The following is a 20883-nucleotide window of genomic DNA, read 5'->3' on the forward strand; positions in this document are numbered from 1 at the left end:
GGGGGTAAAACTCTGCAGATAAACTTTTGAATTCTGGAGTGGCACTGACCAGAGACTTTCTGGTTGTTGGACTTTGGGGTGATTGGACTTAAGAACCTAAGGGGGAAAGAACATTGCCAAACGTACTTGGAGGTGGGTTTTTGCTTATGGTTTGTGTTATAATCCTGTTTGTGGTGTTCCTCCAATGGGACGCCGCATTGTTTCCTTCCTTTATTAAAATGATTTTGCTACACTCAGAGTCCCTGCTTGCGAGAGGGGAAGTATTGCCTCCTAGAGGCGCCCGGGGGGGTGGTGTGTAAGTGTCCCAGGTCACTGGATGGGGGCTCAAGCCGGTTACGCATTGTGTTATTGAAACGGAACCTCTGGATTCTGAACCCGGCCCTTGTTGCTGCCAGCTCAGAGGGGCAGAAGGGTTACATGACTATAACCTGGAGATTCCGTATCATCAGACTCTCCCCTAAGAGAAGTCTGTGTCTGATCCACATGCTCCTCTGCAGCAGTCGGCTAGATCAGTGAATAGGCCACAGAGATAACAGTTGAACTGCAAGGAGAAAATGCTTATACACCAGGGACTAATAGCTCTATCCTGCAAAAAACAGTTACGGGTTTACAGGCTACCTAGACTCCAAAAGGCTGTGCAGCACATCAGCCTATTCAGGAGAAATGATATCCTGCTGTACAGAGCTCCCTTCCTCCCACCACAAATATAAAAAAAAAAAACTACCCAAACTTTATACATCCAGAGTAACAGAATATTTTAAAGTGTGGTGATAGTTCATGTAAATGAGCACCTCATATTGCACAGCTCACTACCCCAATGAGAGGCCCTATGAGGAGAAAGGGATGGATCTTCAGCAGCCTATGAATTGTAAACAAAACCAAAAACCCCTCACTCCCATAACCCCAACGTGATGGTGATACTGTCCCGTCTCCATCTCTGGAGATGTGTAAGACATACATACCCCATCATTATAATAGATGGACTCACTCAGCTGCAAGATACTTCAGTCATAACCTCCTGAACACACAGCCTTCTGGTGGCAAGTAATAGCAGGCAGTTCAGGAGAAACAGCATTTGCAGTAGATTGTGAGAGGCAACAGGGGAGGGAAATCTTTCATTACTCCAAAGACAAAGCTTCATATCATCTTTCATTACTCCAAAGACAAAGCATCAGCTGTCAGCCTGATAAACTTTGTTTTCAGGCCTGAAACAACTTCTCTGGCTGATAGCCCTATTAAATAACTATCTAGTGTAATAATCACATGTAAGGCCTTTCATTTTCAGTTTTTAATTTGGTTAAGGTTTCCCAGGAATTTATCAGTGTTTATTACAAAAGTTTAAAAATGAGTGAAAAAATCAGTGGGAAAAAAAAACTATCGAGTTTCTCAGTAAATATCACTCTCGTCTCCTATTTTCATTTTTTTTTCAAACTTAAAAAAAAAACCCAAAACAAAAAAAAAACAACATTCTGAAACAGAGTCAGATACAGTTTTTCATTTCTGACCCATTTTAGCATGAGAGGCAGTTCACTAACTTATATTTGCTTTGAAAGCTAATATCTATTTCTGCTCTCTGCAAAGCTGGTAACGTATACATGGTGGCATGGAATTGCTAATAGTATGCACACCAGCAATCAAGGCATTCCAGTACTTCTGACCCAGTTCCCTGCTCGGGAAGGAGAGAGCGGCTCAGTAACCTGAGTGGCACAGGTTACCAAGCTGTCATCTCTCCTTTTAGAGCAGGAAGTTGGGTCTGGGAAGTTCCACCACCTCCAAAGTTCAGGTGAAGATCAGTAAGAACTAAACAATAGCTTTTGTAAAACCTGGGAATTATTCAGTAAAAATTGGTAAAAACTGAACATGACAGGGCCTTAATTACAGGCAGTCACTTATCAGTCTGGGCCACATTTGAACTAGTCACCTTGAGATGGAAAACTAAAAATCCCCTTAACAAATCACCCAACTTTAGTTACCTCTATGCACGAAGATGATGTTTCCACCAGATGACATCTGAAGCTATTATTAGATTGCAAAACCAATGAGTTATTGGGGTAACAAGGTGATTACTAAACTCTGGCTGAATGGAAGACAACAATATACTACAAAGTCAAACACTTAGGTATGTCTACATGTCAAGCTCGGGGTGTGATTCCCAGATCAAGGAGACATACTCGTGCTAGCTCTCTTCAACAAAGCATGCTAAAAATACAGCATAGTGATGGCAGTGCAAGTGGCAGGAGGAGCTAGCTGCCCTGAGTGCATGCCAAAGATCCTAGGTGTGTATGCACACTATTGTGGCTACATTCTACTTTTAGCACGAGCTGGATAACAGCTAGTATGAGTATGTCGCTTCAAGATGGCAAGCACTCCTCCCAGCTCAAAGTGTAAACGAATATCTAGTTTTCATCATTACAAAGTCATTCCCCTCCCCACAGAAGTGTTTTTTCAATGCACATTAAACTGTACTTCAGATCTTCACATATTTAATTATAATGCATCTATTTTAACATCCAACAAGATTGTTATAGGACTTTTTAAAATTATAATTCTGCTATCCTTAGCTTATTTTATTTTTTAAAGTCCAAAAAATATTGCTCTTAGTCACCATGACAACACTTCAGAAAAAGAGTTGATTCTGCTGCACTCAAACACTTCACATATTATTTCTTAGCAACCACACCACTACACAGAGATAAAAAAAACCTTTTATCTATTCTTCACTAAAAATGACTTAGGAAAAATTACACACATATTAAAGAGAAATCCAATAAAATCGTACAGGTTTAACGTAACAAAGAAAACAGGGCTAGATTTGACTGGTTGAAGTGAAGATATTGACTCCAGTGGTCTTTGGATCAGGCTTTTTCACAATGTTTCTCTAACGCCCTTCATACAAGTTATTTCCATTGTCTCCTTCCCCATTTCTTTCACATATTGTTCTTAGCATCTTTCTTGCAGATAGAAAAGCGAACCAGATGTTTACCACTTTCATCACCAGCAACACTGTTATATCAAATGCAGTACAGTACAGTAAACCAAAAAGCATTGTTAAAAGAAAGGATTTTTTACAATTTTATATTCAGAAAATGCAAAACTGAACATGTAGATAATTTCATTTTTAGAGCTCAGAATCAATCCCAAATTCCAATTGACAATGCTTACCTGTTAATAAGCCTTCTACATCCTAATCTATCATTATGTGACTACTGAGATGCTTCTCCTTTCATCTCCAACTGACAGGCCGTAAAGCCAGTAATGGTTTAAGAATAAGAATAAGAATATCTATTTCTGCATTCTTAGTACATAGTTTTGTTACTGATGAAACTCAACTAGTATACCCATAGGGAGAAATAATGGTTCTTCATTTTGCAGGTATGCAAGGTTCAAACTGAAGCAGAACTGCGTGGCACAGCATACTACAGAGAGAACATGCAAAGAGACTCTGCACACTCTGCTTGCAGTGGAGCAATATTTAATCTATCAGCTGAGACCCAATCTGTACACCCTGCACTCTTCCCCTAAGGGCTCCCAGAGCTGACACTTCAAGGGATCAGCAGGAAAGATCTTTATATAATTTCCCTCATAAAAATTCTAGGCTACTGGGGAGAGATGCCACTTCTGCCTTGACTGTACCAAAAACTAAAGCCAGTCTAAAATGCAGTAGATAGTGGCTGAAGTAAAATATCTATCCTGAGTTTCAAACATAGTCCATGGCAGTTAGTCATCCCCTTTCACTGGTCATCCCTTTTGAACCCTTCTTAGATGTTTAGGTCCTGGATTGGATACTAATTAAGTCTGTATACCAGGAGGTTTTGTTTTCTTGTTAAGTGTCTGGTTTGTATTGCCTTGAGATACTGTTTCATCCATTCCATAACAGGGCTTTCCGCCACAGACTTTCCTGTCTAGTGTTGCTTCTCACAGTAACTTTAGTAAGATGAGGCCCTGAAACATAAACCGCTATCAGAGGCCCAGTATGAGGCCTGAGGCCTGAACTAAAGTAATGGTCAAGACTTTGCTAACATAAAGCAAAGTTAAGCTGTGAGCCAGAGGCAGGCCCTGCTCACAGAAGCTGGCAAGGAAAGGGCTGATGCTGCAAGAAGATACATACTGAACACTACATATCAGAACACTCCAATACTTGCACATTCCACACAGATAACAAGGAACAGGTTGACCTATCCCAATGACAAGGCCAAAAGGGTAATATGATGGATAGAGTTGTTTTGTTTGAACCAACATGTACAATGTGCTACGTAGTGGGGTTGTACCTTGCTATGTAGAGGGGTTGCACCTCAATATGTCAGAAGTAATGTGTAACTTGTTTGTATTTGTGTTTTAGAATGCATCCCTGGGGCTGTGTCTTTGTCCAACCTAGGGGGAAGTGGAAAGTCCCATCACTGACTGAGCGGAGTCCATTGTCAAGGAAGCACATATGTACTGGCTAGCTGCACCTTAGCAGCACCTTGGACTTCGTTTGCCCAGGAACTGGAGACTGTATCTCTAAAAGCAATAAACCTGGCCGACGTGCCTTTGTACCTTACTTGAGTCTGTGGTCATTGGGGGTTCTCTCAGGATCTGCTGTGTCAGCGATCTGCGCAGAACTGGGGCAGCACACAGAGGGAACACACACACACGCAGCCAGTTGATATCAACATTGAACAGAGCAGAGCACCACACTGGCAGCATCTGACAACAGTAACTACAGTATTTTTTGGAATTAACCTATATCACATGAAGTCTGGTATATGAGAGCAAAATCTGTACAGAGCCTTTCTTACTAAACTCATTTATAGAAGAAAGTGGTTACAAATTTGAAGCCTGGGCTTATGACAAGACTGTTTTCCCTGGGCTATTTGGTGTCCCCTACATGCTTAGAATTGTCCAGGCCAAGTCTGATAATAGAGCAGCTCTAAGAAGATTGTTATCCTATGTCTCTCAGGCTCAAGATTGTAACACTGCGCGTTACCATCATTTTTCAGTTTATTCCAAGAATGTTGCTGATACCTTTGCTATCCAAGGGCACCGTCAAGAGGACTGTCAGGCCACTACAGACCATACTAAATGGTGAAACCATGATTCCATGTTGCATTACATCATGGAAGAAGGAGGTTGCTTCTACAAATGGCTGTCTTGAGTGACTCAGATTTCACCTTCAGAAGAACATAATGGCCCTATTGGGTCACACCAAGGTTCCATCTAGCCCAGTATCCTATCTTCTGACAGTGGCCAGTGCCAGGTGCCACAGAGGGAATGAACAGAACAGGTAATCATCAAGTGATCCATCCCCTGTCACTCATTCCCAGCTTCTGGCAAACAGAGGTTCGGAACGCCATTCCTGCCCAGCCTGGCTAATAGTCATTGATGGACCTATCCTCCATTAATTTATCTAGTTCTTTTTTGAACCCTGTTATGGTCTTGGCCTTCACAACATCCTCTGGCAAGGAGTGCCACTGATTGACTGTGCATTGTGTGAAGAAATAATTCTTTTTATTTGTTTTATCTGCTGCTTATTAATTTCATTTGGTGACCCCTAGTTCTTATGTTATGAGTAGTAGTAAACAACATTTCCTTATTTATTCTTTATACCAGTCATGATTTTATAGACCTCTATCATATCTCCCCTTAGCCATCTCTTTTCCAAGCTGAAAAGTCCCAGTCTTATTAATCTCTCCTTCAAGGAGGCTTTCGCCTGTATCTGCCCTCTCTGTCCTATGAGAACTTTAGCTGCATACTATCAGTGGAGTAGCAGCCATCAGAACAGCAGTATAGTGAAAAAGAAAAGAGACTTTTCTAAGAGCTCTATCAATCTCTTTGTTCAAATTGTCTCAGGCAAAATGTTGCTTTATAGAGTTGAATATTTCTCTTGGTGCAAGGCAGTGCTCTAGGTTAGACCTTGTTAGAATGTCTCAGAAGCAAAGGATACCATATCCATTTGGAAGAACCAAGAAGGAAGAGGAAGCCTGAAGAACTGCTCCTCGCCATGTGGACCTAGCACCTCTCTCAGTGCTCAAGTTTCTCAAGGCTCTCCATAGCCCTATCCTCCTCAGATTCATACATTTTTCATTCATTCCTTTTTCTTTGTGAACAGACCATAGAGCACTGAGGAGCTCACTGAGAATCAATTTTCTCAGCAGAGTTAACATAGTCACTAGTCTGATAAAACAGGATTCCTGTATTTCCTTCCCTTTCTGGGACATACTTTAAATAAGCTGTTTTCATAAAAGTAAATCTTCTAGGTTTTTAACAAAGAATTTGAAGACTCCATCAAGAGCTGCTTCTGCTGTGATTGTCCTCAAGGAAGCAAAGAAAAACCTGGAGTAAAGTTCACAACAAAGACAAATGGCAGGAGAAAAGGAAATCCTACTGGCTCTCCTCCCTGTCAAATGGAAATGAAAGGAGGACCAAGGCATCAGTAGAAAACTAATGCACTGCAGAATCTTTTAAAGTTGATCCTTAGGCCAGCAATGTTAGATTTAAAATTAACTTAATATAAAATCTGAAAAATTAATAGATTTAACCACTTGATACTTTAAAAATACTGTATTTCTAAACTAACTTTTTAAGTAAGTACATTGCTATAACATCTGCAATTTGTAAATGTATTTTAACTTCTTTACAGTTAAGTCCTAATGAGCAAATATAAACAGTTATTTAACAAGTATAGTAATAATCTCTTAAAAGCAGCAAAGAGTCCTGTGGCACCTTATAGACTAACAGACATATTGGAGCATGAGCTTTCGTGGGTGAATACCCACTTCGTCGGATGCAGTAATCTCTTATACATCTAATAGACATGAGTTTCTGGCAAAAATAATTTTTAAACTTCTACTTTTGTTATTTTCTTCAGCTTACTTAAGGAATTGTTTTAATGAATGTTTGAACAAGAGAGTTTTCACTAGGCAGTTTTTCACATTATCATCTTTTGTACAGATATTTTTAAACAATATTGCCATCTCTTAGTAGAGGTGCCATTTTTTCTGATGAGGTGTAAAATAGAAGACCTGATCACTTCTTGTAACTGAAGTTTCCATAGAACTTTGCATAAGAATTGAGTTGTTAACTCAAGGCCAACTTTCCTCCAGATCTATTATTCTTTACTTTATGATATTCTTTAATAAAGCGTTGTGGAATGTTGCTGTGCACAACCCCAGAAGTGGCTGCATCTGAGTGATGGGTGAAGCGATCTCTTCTCCATCTGATGTACAGGATATTGGTGTCATTATTTAATATTTGTAAAATGTTTGGATATCCTCAAATGAAAGGTGCTAGAGATTTGTGCAGTATTATCAATATGAATATATATCAAGCTGAAGCTTCACTTAAGCCGTGGGAATTTCGAAACATAACACTAATCTTTAGGGGAGAGTATGTATGTGTACTTAGGCCATGTCTACACTACAAACTTTAGTTGATGAAAGTTACATCAGCATAAAGCCCCTGCAGTTGATATATCACTCAGGCCCTTGACTGTTGTCTCCTTGTATAGATGCTGTGTGTACTCAACAGGAGTGCTTGTGTTGGTAGACAGTGCAGTGCACCAAGGGCGAGTATCCTTGGGTGTGCAACTCACCCTCATCCAGCATACTGTCTTCTGGCAATGCATGGTGAGGCAGAAACGAGTAATTCAGGGTGACAGGAAGCAAGGAGTCAAGTTCCCATTATGCAACTTTCTACATCCCCATATACTATCCAAATTGCATTATTTTCCCAGCTTTTTTTAAAAATCCCACAAACTCACATGGAATTTTTCGTTGTCTGACATCTCTAACAAAAGCATGGAGCCTGCACAGCTTTGCACTACTGTCATGACCATTGCAAATACAGGACGAACTATGCTCCAGTATTTGCACAGCTGCAAGAAGAACTGCAGCAACAGGGGAGATGACAATTTTGTAGAGGACAGACTGCTGTGGAACATTGTGAAAATCAATTCAAGATTGTTGGGGGCATTCACGGAGCAGCTGCAGATGGTGGAGTGCTGCTTCTATGCCTAAGAAATGAGCACTGACTTGTGGGATTGCATCGTAAAACAGGTTTGGGATGACAACCAGTGGCTGCAGAACTTTTGGATGTGAAAGGCCACATTCCTGAATCTGTGTGCCAAGCTCATCCCAAATCTCCAGCACAGGGATAGCAGAATGAGAGCTGCACTGACAGTTGAGAAGCAAGTGATTGCACTGTGGAAGCTTGCAATGCTGGATTGCTACCAGTCAGTGCTTGGGGTGGCATGCCGGTTGCCGGGAGGGCAGCAGGTGGCTCCAGTGGACCTCCCGCAGGCGTCTGCGAAGGGTCCGCTGGTCTCGCAGCTTCGGTGGAGCCGCAGGACCAGTGGACCCTCCGCAGGCACGCCTGCAGGAGGTCCACCAAAGCCACGGGACCACCGGACAGCGGGACCAGCGACCGGCGGAGTGCCCCCGCGACATGCCGCCATGCTTGGGGCGGCAAAATGTCTAGAGCCGCCCCAAGTAGGAAATTCACAGTAGGGGCCATTGTCACGCAAGTGTGTAGGGCTATTAATAATCTTCTGTTGTGCAGGACTGTGGTTCTGGTAACATACCAGATGTAATGGATGGATTTGAAGCAGTGGGGTCCCCAAACTACAGATGGCAAGCATGTCCCTGTTTTGCCAACAGTGCACCTTGCCAGAGAGTACATCAACAGAAAGAGCTACTTTTCTCTGGGTATGCAAGCACTGGTGGATTACCAGGGAAGTTTCATCTATGTCAATATTGGCTGGTCAGAGAAGGTGCATGATGCTCGCATCTTTAAGAATACAGGACTGTTCAGAAAGCTGCAAGCAGTGACTTTCTTTTCTGACCAGTGGATTACCACTGGCAATGCTGAAATGCCAACAGTGACCCTGGGGGACCCCGTCTACCTCTAGCTATCCTGGATCATGAAGCCGTGCACCAGCCACCTTGACAGCACCAAGGAAAGATTCAACTAGTGTCTCAGCAGGTGCAACATGACAACTGAACATGCTTTTGGTAGACTCAAGAGACTCACTACATTAGATCTCAGTGAGAAAAATATCCCAAAGCTTAGAGTTACCTATTGTGTCATACTTATCTGTGAGGCAGTGGGGGAGGAGGTGGGAAATGCTGCTGGGGTGGAGGTGGAACGGCTGTCTGCTGAGTTTGAACAACCAAACACGAAGACAATTAGAAGAATTCAACTAGGAGCTATATGGGAGATGGAGACCTCGAAAGAGCACTTTAACAGTCAGCCCCAGTAATATAGTGTGGGAGACTGTGTTCTACCTAGCACCGAAGTTTTAGGTGCGGTTAGGAATTGTGTGGTGCCTAGTATACATTTATGAACATAACACTGTCTGTTAATGCACCTATTAATTTTGCAGTATTTGCTGTACATTTATAATTATTAAACTGTGTTTGTTGCTGACTCTGAGTTCTGTTGCCCTGAACAAAAACAAGTAGTGGGTGTTTTTTAATTAGTGCTAGACATTCTGCAGCATATGTTGTGAAGTAATAAAGAGGAATTATTTTCCAAAATATAGATTTTCATTGCGTATCAGAACCAGTGGAAAAAAACAATGTGCAATTGAAAAGCAAATACAATTAAAACTTCCATAATAAATTAACGGAACAGATTCTAACAAGGGAAAAGAACAGTAATGTCCATTTCCGTTAATTTTGCCTACACATAAAGCAACAAGTCTCTCAAGGGCAAGGCATGTGAAGCTGTGGTTGTCCTCAATGTCCCCTGGGATGGAGTTGGAGGATTAGAGATGTGGCCCCCAGTGTCACATGGAAAGTTGGGGGGAGTAGGGAAGTGCTAAAATGGAGTTCTCTATGGACTGCAAGAGGAGGCGAGCCTATGATTGTTGAACCTGTAGGTCAACAAGACTCTTCAGCCATTTTTGCTTGCTGCCAGAGAAGCCCCATTATGTCCTGATGCATCTCCCTCTCAGACTCCTCAGCCTTTCTTCGTCCTGTCTGAAATATTCACCCTCCAGGCCTTCTGTTCACAGTCCAATGCAATACTGGCTTCCAGGATCTCAAAGAACCTCTTGCTGAATCCTTTTTTTTTTTCCTCCTTATCTGGCTAAGGTGGTCAGTGGGTGTGGAGGGGAACCCCTCCTGGCCACAGTGGTAGAAGCTACAGATAAAACACACCAGTGTATAGTCAGAACAGAAAGCGAACATTTCAGAACTTCCTTCCCTAGCTCTCCTAAAGTTTAAGGCATGTTTACTGACATTTCAGCTTTTGGAGAGCCTGTGCACACCACCACTCAGAGCGCCAGCCGTGGTGACAATGGCCCAGCAGGATCATGGGTTGGAATGAGGAGGGAATTGTTGGGTTGCATGAAACAATAAAATTTCAGCCCCTATTTCCATGTGCATCAGTGCAGGGCAATGGCCCTGAGCACTGGCATTATTTTCCACAGGCGGTGGTGATTTTGGCTGATACTTTTGGGAGAGGATTGCAGTGTTTCTAGAGATGGCAGCCTTATTTCTTCCTCTGCAGATGACACTTTCCCACGTCAGTCTGCGATTTCTTCAGCTGGCACCATTGCAGTAAACAGGTGCCTATGGACCCATGTGGCTTCGGGATGCCAGCATGGGCTGTACTCTCTGTGCCGTTGTTACCCTCACAATGGTGCCAGCTGAAGAAATCGCAGACTGACGTGGGAAAGTGTCTGCAGAGGATGAAATAAGGCTGCCATCTCTAGAAACTTTTGGGCGAGGATTGCAGTGTATCTCCATGAAAGTTTCATTGAGATCTCTCAGGACGATTCAAGGGAGATCCCTATGTACATAAACAAACTGCTCTGCATGGCCCCACCTAATTGTACACGGGAACAAAAATCAGATAACAAAATACCTCTGCTTCTTGTACCGCTACTTCTTCTAGTACAAATTTTCATTAATTTGCTCATTACCTATGTCCTGCTATACTGGGGTTGTGCACCACCCGTACATTTAAAACACTGTAATGGGAAATGCATTCACATGCTTCCCTGAGATTCCTCCCCCTGCATTGGGCTTGCCCATGGTTGGATGGTGGGACTGACTAGACTGCGGGGGAGTCTCAAAACGGATTCTGCTTGCGGCAATGCTTGACTCCCTGGTAGTATATCCCCATCCTCCTCCTTGCCATTCATGGGTTGGAATGAGGAGGGAATTGTTGGGTTGCATGAAACAATAAAATTTCAGCCCCTATTTTCTGTGACTTGGGTTTCTCAGCGGTATCCATGGTGCTCTGCAGGGTCCTGGTGGGGTCTCTACCAAGTATAGCATGTATCCCATCGTAAAAGTGGCAGGTCTGTGGCTCGGCACCCACACCAGATTGACTGTTGGTCTCCCTGGCCTTCTGGTGCATCTGCTGCAGTTCCTTCACCTTCATGCGGCACTGCTGCTGATCCCTGTCGTATTCCTTCACCTGCATCCTCCGTGCAATCTGCTTGTAGATGTCCATGTTTCTATGACTGCTTCATAGCTGGGCCTGCACAGCTTCTTCTCCCTACAGGCCCAAGATATCCAATATCTCCTGTCTACAGGCCAAAGCACATCTGGAGCATGTAGCCTGCATGATCAGTTGGGCAGTTGCAAACCATGGAGAGCCACAAGGTGTGCTCATCAAGCTGGACAATCAGGAACAAGCATTTTAAAAACATGTGGGAGCTTTAAAAGAGGAAGGGGATGGCTTTCAGTATCTATGACCCATGGACAGTGGAGTTCACCGTTGTGACCAGATTGGTCACTGTCAGGCATTGTGGGACAGTTGCTGGAGGACTCTGAGGGTTGACGTAGGTAATATGGTGTCTACACTCACACTGCATCAACCATAGTACGTTGACCATGACTCAGCACCGTTCAGAGAGGTGGTGTTATTGCATTGTTGAAATGGGGTGCTTACGCTGGCAGGAGACAAAAGTTGAATGTACAACGCAAGGCAACATATGTCAACCTAACTTTGTAGTGTACAGCAAGCCTTAGTGAAGTATTCTCATTGCAGCTATAGCCTATCAGAGTGAACATTAGGCTAGGAGTCAAGAGTTCTGGGTTCTAGTTCCAACTGTGCTACAGACTCACTGTGTGACAATGGGTAAGTCAGTTAAACACAGTCTCAGTTAACTTATCTGTAAAATGCTTACACACCCTTGTTAAGCATTTGAGATCTACAGAGAAAAGAGCAGAATATAACTGTAAAGTCTCATTATTGCTCATATGACCAAGGCGAGAAGGAACTGACCCTGAATGTTGTCTAACAGACTTGAATGCTTGAGGCTGATGAAGACTAGAACATTTTGTTAAAAAGTAAGTGGGGAAAGGTATTTTTATAATCATTGTCTCACTCATAATGAGCTACAGATTATTTGGATGTAAATCAAGTTTATGCAAGACATTTTAAACAACAACGATCAGTCTTTGTTACCTTTCATTTGAATTACTTTGCACTAAAAACATACTGTGGGTAAACTTCTCTTTTAATGCCAGTTGTATATTGTGATTATGCAATTACACTGATCAACTTGAAAGTGTTTATAAAGAAACTCATATGCAAATGATCCACCACTGAAGTGTAGCCACCTCAGGCAAGCAATGCATTAACCAGGAGCTGCACTATACAACTGTTTATGATAGAAAGTAGAGAGGAAACAGCAATGGAAATGTATGTAGAACTACATAGTTATCTAAATTTGAATTTGATGAAGACATCAGCATTAACATGCCTACTAATGCTATATATGAATAAATCTATTTTCTTTCACTAAAGATAACTCAGACCACAATGGAGATGCTGCATTCCTGATAATATATAGAGCCAAGAATTATGATTGTTTACATTCAGCTGTTCACTGTTTAACTGATGATTTGCCAAAATTCTGAATATTTTTTCTTTAAATTTGTTTTACGTATCTACCACCACAGAACTACAGTATCATGCTTTTAATTTCTTTCTGTAACCAGGTTGGAACTGAACAGTGTTTTGTATGGGTAATAATTCTGTAATTTCCAACCTCACTTAGTCACAGAATGTAAAGTATGTACAAGCGTGGGCATTATTCCTCTGGCTTACTTTTATAGAACACAGTGACAAAAGTTAAAGGGAAATTTGAATTTGGCCCAAAACTTTAATGATGTAAAAACAAGATTTTATGAAATCTAAAAACAGAAATATTCTATTTTTTTAAACATTTCAATGAAAACAGTTGTTTTCAAGTAAATGGCAATTAAGCTGCAGTGTCTGACTCCAAAACATTATACAACCAAGAACTTAAAAGTCAAACTGACTTCATTGATTTTCATTGTTCACGCTGAGAGAAAAGTAAAAAACAAGCAGACCATAAATTATGGAAATTAAATTGCATTTTTAAAATACATTTATTTTAAAGGAGTTATTGGTAACATATGTAAAGGAATGTATTTGTTTATAACATATGTTTTAAAACAATATTGTCCCTTTAAAAGGACTCCAAATTTGAAACCAAGACACCATTTTTTTGAGAGAGAGAGAGTGCGCGTGTGTTAAAAGCGGTGTGGAGAATTGTATCTGCCTCATGTTTTGTAGGTTTTACAACCACATTTTCTTATCCTTTAAAATGTTTTTCTCCCATGTTGCTATGTGAAACACCCATACAAAGAACAGGGGAAACTGACTAACTAGCTATTGCCTCAGTCCTGTTCCCATTGAAGTCAACAATAAACTCCTATTCATTTTAAGGGTGCAGAATCAGCCCCCTCTATGATGGAAACAATGAAACCAAGTATATACAGAATGCTATGAAATGTATACAGTAAGTAAGTATATCACAGGACATTATTTTCCTTGTAATCTCTTTCACTTATATGAATCTTATGTGTTTAAAGTGAAAAGACTTCAGACAGAAATATGATTTTTAAGTTGGTGTCCTTTTAATTTCTAAGTTATCATGTACTGTCACATCATTACAGTATGAGAAGGTAACTAAATTTAAACTGTATCACAATCAAACCTCCACAGTCTCCAATCACAACCTTTTGAGTGTGATGACACCATGAACAAGTAATTCCTACAGACCCTCCAGGGCTATGAAGAGAAAATGCCAGGCCACTTTAATATTAATCAAAGGCCATTCCTAAAAACCAAACCAAACAAAATACAAATGGGGGGGAGGGAGAGAGAGCAAAACTACATTATATAATAAGCCTCCTAACTACTACATCTAACCTGTAACACTTCACATGCACATTGCTGCAACACACACCATAACCACTGATGGCTGGAATCAAGTCATAGACTTCCAGCGAATGAATCCGACAGACTAAAGCCATCTGTTCAACTACTTCACCAACTACTAGCCCAGGGGTAGGCAACCTATGGCATGTATGCCGAAGGCGGCATGCGAGCTGATTTTCAGTGGCACTCACACTGCCGGGGTCCTGGCCACCCGTCAGGAGGGCTCTGCATTTTAATTTAATTTTAAATGAAGCATCTCAAACTTTTGAAAAACCTTATTTACTTCACATACAAGAACAGTCTGTTTCTATATTATAGAAAGAGACCTTCTAAAAATGTTAAAATGTATTACTGGCACGTGAAACCTTAAATCAGAGTGAATAAATGAAGACTCAGCACATCACCTCTGCAAGGTTGCCGACCTCTGTACTAGACATATTACAGTCATGTCTGTCCAAGATGTACTTACTTGTGCAGTCATGTACTGTATATACATGGGTGATTTTTGTTTGCTTGTTTGGAGTGGAGTGCATAGGTGCTGGAACTAAGGGTACTGGCGCACCCCCTGGCTTGAAGTGGTTTCCATTATACAGAAGGTTTACAATTTGGTTCAATGGCTCTCAGCACCCTCACTATAAAAAATGTCCCAGCACCCCCTGGAGTGTTAGTCCTGCTAAAATAAGTATAAGACTGAGTATTAGTCCTACTAAAATAATTCAGCAGAGGGATGGGGAAAACAGGCTCTTAGACTGCCTGGAAACCAGAATAGCCTCGCACCCCGCCCTACACACCCATCCACCCACCAGTGTCATGCATCCAGCGGCTTTTGGAGGGAGCGCAAGGCTGGCATACACCCAACCCCCCCGGAAAGCTACTGTCCGCACGCGCGGCCCACGTGCATTCGGGGCGCTTTCCGCTTCTCCCCGCTGCGCTCAGTGTGCCGAGAAAACCAAGCTCCCCGGGTCCCCAGCCCGCGGCCCCGAGCGCGCCGCTCCCGCTTTGGCCAGCGCCTCTGCGCGGACTCGGTGCCTGGTCGCAGGGGCTGGGATCATCTGCTGCTCGAGCGATGCCCTGGGCACCAAGGCAACGGCTCCCTGCGGCTGCATACTCCCCGGCGCATCTCTCCGCAGCGCTGGGCGGCGCGTCCTCGGCTCCCCGGAGCGGGGCAGCTCTGCCAGCCAAGTCCCCACTCGGCCCCCGCCCAGTGAGCGCGGCGCACCTGCCACCTCGCCCCGCCCCGCCTTTACCTTGACACTGGCGTGGCTGGTCTGGGTCTCCGCCTCGGTGCTGCTGCAGCAGCGGCGCGCCCCGGCCCGGCTGGCGGCCGCGGGCTCCCTGCGCTCCTGGCGGCGCGGGCCCGGGCAGGGCGGCGGCTGGCGGCTCTGGTAGGCGAGCACCGAGGGGATGGAGTCGGCCGCGTCGGTCTTGACGAAGAGGCCGTGCAGGGTGGTGGCGGTGCCCTGCGAGAGGGCGGCGGTCTGGTGCGGGGAGGTGGACTCGTCCGAGTCCCGGCAGTAGATCACGCCGCTCTGCGAGACGTGGATGCTGGGCGCGCAGCCCATCCCGCTCCCAGCCCAGCCGCAGCCCGCTGGGGGCCGCCGCCGCCCCTGTGCAGCTGTGCCTCGGGCACCGCCAGCCGCCGCCGAGCCGCCGCTCGCTGCCTGTGGCGCTCGCCGTGCCGCTCTCTCCCATTTATCTCCTCGCTGACTCCCGGCCCCCTCCTGCAGGGCTCGCGGCGGGCCCTCTTCTCCGCACAGCACAGAGCAGCGAGGCGGCCGCTCCCCCCCGCGCTGCGAGCCTGGGGTCACTTGTGGCGGCGGCGGGAGGTGCCTGGTTAGCTCGGCGGCGCGGGGCGCCCTCCCGCCCCGGGTCAGGCTCTCTCACCAACTGCAGATTAGCATGCCCGGTGCACCGCCATCCAGGACAGCCGCCTTTGCGGCGTCTCGTGCTCAGCTCTCTTGGGCGCCTTGATTTCAGTTTACCTTCCACCCCCTCCCCAGTGTCCCCTGGAGTCTCCTCCTAAATCTCTCGCTGCAGCTGTGACAGACCCCTCGCCCCTGGGCTCTGCTCCCCAGCCCGCACTACCGTGAGGACTTTAATAAGCCCAAATGCTCGGTCTCTGTCTTGAACTCCTGCTCCCTACTGCTGCCCAGCCACTGCATCCTGGTGGTGATGCAAAACAAGAAGGCGTTGTTTCCTTGGCAGATCTCCCTCCCCACTTTTTGTATTCTCTCTTTTCCCACCTCCTGTTACTACACCTGCTGCTACTAATGTCCTTAGCAGCATTAGTGCACTGGGACTGTCCTCAGAGCTGCTACAAATAAGATAGGAGGGAGCAGGATTGTACTTTAGACCTCTCTGTCCCCCTTCAGCATCATCTTATTAACACTGTATGTTTTTGCTGAACTATATACAGGCAAAAAGCTCCTTAGTCAAGACAGAGAGCGATTTGTTTCCTAGGAACCTTATGTATATAAACCTTTTCATCCCTCTGTAGGTCTCCTGAACTTAAAGATTTGTTCTAAAATGGGTCAAGGGAAAATCCTGATTCTCTAAAGGAGTAGATTTTGTAGTACTGGTCAGAATAGTCATAAAAAGATTAAAGTAGTTTGCAGGATTCAAAATAGACCCATTCTCATTAAAAATATTAATCAAAATCATTTTGGTAAGCAAAAAAATCCTATAATTTCATGAACATTTTTGTACAAATTTCAATCATAAAAGGCATAAACATGAAGATTGTAGAAAAACAACAGGTTTTTGAGCAAATAAGTTCTTTTTAAAATAAACAAAGACTATTTTTCTGTTTAAAAAAAAAACTGAATTCCACCTCCTCTACCATCCATGCTATAAGAACCAAAATTAAGGCCCTGTTCTTGCAAAGGACTTGTAGAAATGATTAACCTTATGCACTTTGAGTAATTTCCTTTTAACCTCAAGTAAGGTCAATGACCTGTGTAAATCTTTGTAGGACTGAGGTTTAAATCACTTGATGTTGAATGGCAAGTTTTAAATACCATATGATTTATGGAGTGTCACCCTAGCAGTTTGCTTACTGCCTAATAAAGCTTTAATCTGCCGCTAATTAAAAATTGACAGACCTCTCAAGACCTTTTCATTCATAGATAAGGTCAGAAGAGACAAATGTGGTCATCTAATCTGACCTCCCAATATAACACAAACCATAAAATTTCCTCAGAATAATTCCTGTTAGAACTAGAGCAAATCTTTTTGGGGAAAAAAACCACACATCTAATCTTGATTTTAAAATTGCCGGTGATGGAGAATGCATCATAACCCTTGGTAAATTTTGTCAATGCTTAATTACCCTCAGTGTTAAAATTTTACACCTCATTTCTAGTCTGAATTTGTCTAGCTTCAATTTCCAGCCGTGGGAGGTGTGTATAAAAGGGTTGGGGAGGCTAAGCTTCCACCAAAAAAGGCTGGCCTTGCAGGAGGGCAAATGCTACAATTGCAGCACAGGTCACCTCCCTTTGGAGGCGCACCAGCCAGCCACCTTTGGAGCACCAGAAGCTTCCTAGAAGTAGGGGAACCACCAGTGCCTCAACCATGGCCCCAACCACACTCTGCCCCAAGGCTCTGCCCCACCTCAGTCTCTTCCTCTGAGGCCCCACCCTTGCTCTCGCCGCTTACTCCTCTCAGCCCAGAAAGGAGCAAGGGGCAGGCAGGCAGGGCCTTGGGGGAAACGGCTGAGAGGAGCAGGCAGAGCGGGGATGAGGCCTTGGGGAAAGAGGCAGGGTGGGAGTGGAGCCTTGGGGCAGGGCCATGGTCCAGGCACCAGTGGCCCCCCACACTTCTAGGGAGCTTCTGGCACTCACATCTAAGCCTCCTCAAATGGAAGACTCACACACCACCTATGCTTCCAGCCATTGGATCTTGTTATATCTTTGCTAGATTGAAGAGACGATTATCAAATTTTTGTCCTCTGTGTAGGTACTTACAGGCTGAGATAAAATTACCCCTTAACCTACTCTTTGTTAAGCTAAATATTTTCCAATCCTTTAAGCATCCTTGTGACTCTTTTCTTAACCTTCTCAAATTTATCAATGTCTTTTGAATATTAGACACAGGATTCCAGCACTGGTTACAGCAGTACCAAATACAAAGGTGATATAACCTCTCCACTCTGACTCGTGAGTTCTCCGTTTAGTTCTCCTTAGAATGATAGCTGAAGTGTGAACATACTGTTTCCCCAAATCTGACTTTTTTTCCAAGTGTTGTTACAATTCTAGAAACAAGGAAATATTATTAGTGCAAGAATTGTGGTATGAATGCTGGAGACAACTGGTTTGATTATACTGAAATAAGCCCCTTTTTATTGCATTTCTTAAATAGAGTGTAATATTAATAAAGTGTGTACATGGATAGTCTTGGAGACTAAATTCTGCTGTTTATTCACAACCAGATGAAGCATGTGTGAGCAGTAACAGTGGGAGCTTCCCAGTCAAGATGCTTTCACCGAAAGGGTTGATCTGTATGCAGATCCACTCAGTCTGAGGCCTCCATTGCTGCTGAGACTGCCAACATGTGAGGATGACTGTGGCACTGAAGACTCTTGTTCACTAAGAATGGGACTGAGACCACCAACCGATTTCACAAAGGCCACTAAACTGCAGTTAGACCATTTCTGGTTACTGTTGACCTATGTTGGATTTGGCAATCAAATCCATTAAAAAAATTTTGATTTTTCAATAGACCTACATAAACTTCACAAACTGGGCCTTAGCTCATATGCTATGTATGCTGCATATCTGTTTTTTGCACTGTGCTGCCACATTCTGATGATTCACTCAAAGGCATGAGAACAAACTAGACTGTAGAACTAATGAAGTGGACCACACTTCACTATCAAAGCACATTGCTTTTGTTGCTTCCTATCCTCACTTTTGGGATGGTATGCAGATTGTAAGTGTAACACAACAGACCCTGGTGGTCAGCAGGCGGGATTGAACCTGGGACCTCTGGAGCTAAATGGATGAGCCTTTACTGCAGGGGTGGGCAAATTTATTAGCCCAAGGACCACGTCTGGGTATGGAAATTGTATGGGGGGCCATGAATGCTCACAAAATTGGGGTTGGGGTGCAGGAGGGGGTGAGGGCTTCGCTGGGGGTTCGGGCTCGGGGGTGGACGGGCTTTCCGCCACAGACTTTCCTGTCTAGTGTTGCTTCTCACAGTAACTTTAGTAAGATGAGGCCCTGAAACATAAACCGCTATCAGAGGCCCAGTATGAGGCCTGAGGCCTGAACTAAAGTAATGGTCAAGACTTTGCTAACATAAAGCAAAGTTAAGCTGTGAGCCAGAGGCAGGCCCTGCTCACAGAAGCTGGCAAGGAAAGGGCTGATGCTGCAANNNNGCTTCCAGGGAGCCCTTACCTCAAGCAGCTCCTGGAAGCAGCAGAATGTCCCACCTCCAGGTTTCCTACGCAGAGGTGCGGCCAGGCAGCTCTACATGCTGCCCCATCCACAGGCACTGCCCCTACAGCTCCCGGTTGCAGCAGCATGTCCCCTCTCTAGCTTACATGCAGGGGCACAGCCAGGTGGCTCTTCACGCTGCCCCATCAGCAGGTGCCACCCTGGCAGCTCCCATTGGCTGTGGTTTCCAGCCAATGGGAGCTGCAGGGGCGGCACTTGGGGCAGGGTCAGCATGCGGAGCCCCCTGGCTGCCTCTACATGTAAGAGCTAGAAGAGGGACATGCCGCTGCTTCCGGGAGCCACGTGGAGTGGCCACGGCATGCGCAGAGCAGGGCAAGCCCCTGACCCCACTCCTCAGCTGGAGTGTAGCAAGCCCCAGACCCTGCTCCCTGACTGGAGCTCAAGAGATGGATTAAAATGTCGGACGGGTTGGACACGACCCGTAGTTTACCTACCCCTGCTCTACTGCATGAGCTAAAAGCCACATGGCCCTTAGTTCAGGCTGTAGCAGACTCATTAATCTCTAAATGGTCTCAGTGCCACTAGATGGGACATAAGATCATGCCCTTTGGTTACACAAGCTCTTCTGGGCAGACACCTTCCCTTCATACCTGCCTATAACCACCAAGTACAAAAATTAATAACAATATATAATATATTACACTGAATAATAATGTTCATAGGACATTTTACATAACATTTTATTTGTTCCTTACAACTACATTTCTTTTAAACTATTATGACTTTAGTTTCATCTCTGATAAACAGTGTGGCTACATTTTCTGATGGGGAGAGTTGGGAGTTTTAGTGACTTGCCCAAGGTTACACTTGAAAACTGTGGCAAAGCCAGGAATAGAGCCCAAATGGCCTGACTCAGAGTCCTATGCTTTAGCCACAAGATCATCAGTCCCCTTCAGCAAGCTGCATTCAGAACAACATTAGCTACAAAGGCCTTTTGATGGCTAGGTCTTGGATTTAATCCCTATTACATAATAATGTAACTGTCTCATATATTCAACCAAGATTTTACAGTATTTAGAATTTTAATGTATGCTTTGCAAGTAAACATAGTATTCTGAATCTTCAGACAGTTTGATTAAAATGTGTCATATCAAACCTGTGTTTATATTGTTCAGCTGTTCAGTCAACTTTTATAAATCAGTCTAACTTATTACATCTTTATTTCACCAGCCAATCAGTATCTAGGTTTCCTCAACATTCTGAAGTAGACTTAGGGCCCCGTCCTGCTACAATCAAAGTCCATCAG

The 20883-nt window shown here is 44.1% G+C and overlaps 1 protein-coding gene across 1 annotated transcript in view; it reads right to left on the bottom strand.

Moving 5' to 3' along the window:
• PDE8B (phosphodiesterase 8B) overlaps positions 1-15746 on the bottom strand; it is a 172728-nt gene extending 156982 nt beyond the window's left edge. The window contains exon 1 of the mRNA XM_075066999.1: positions 15432-15746. Coding sequence (XP_074923100.1) covers positions 15432-15746 — 315 coding nt within the window. The remainder of the gene's footprint in view (positions 1-15431) is intronic.
• Between the last annotated feature and the right edge of the window lie 5137 nt (positions 15747-20883).

The sequence above is a fragment of the Chelonoidis abingdonii genome, chromosome 6 (assembly GCF_003597395.2).
Source record: "Chelonoidis abingdonii isolate Lonesome George chromosome 6, CheloAbing_2.0, whole genome shotgun sequence".
In the NCBI taxonomy this organism is placed as follows: domain Eukaryota; kingdom Metazoa; phylum Chordata; order Testudines; family Testudinidae; genus Chelonoidis; species Chelonoidis abingdonii.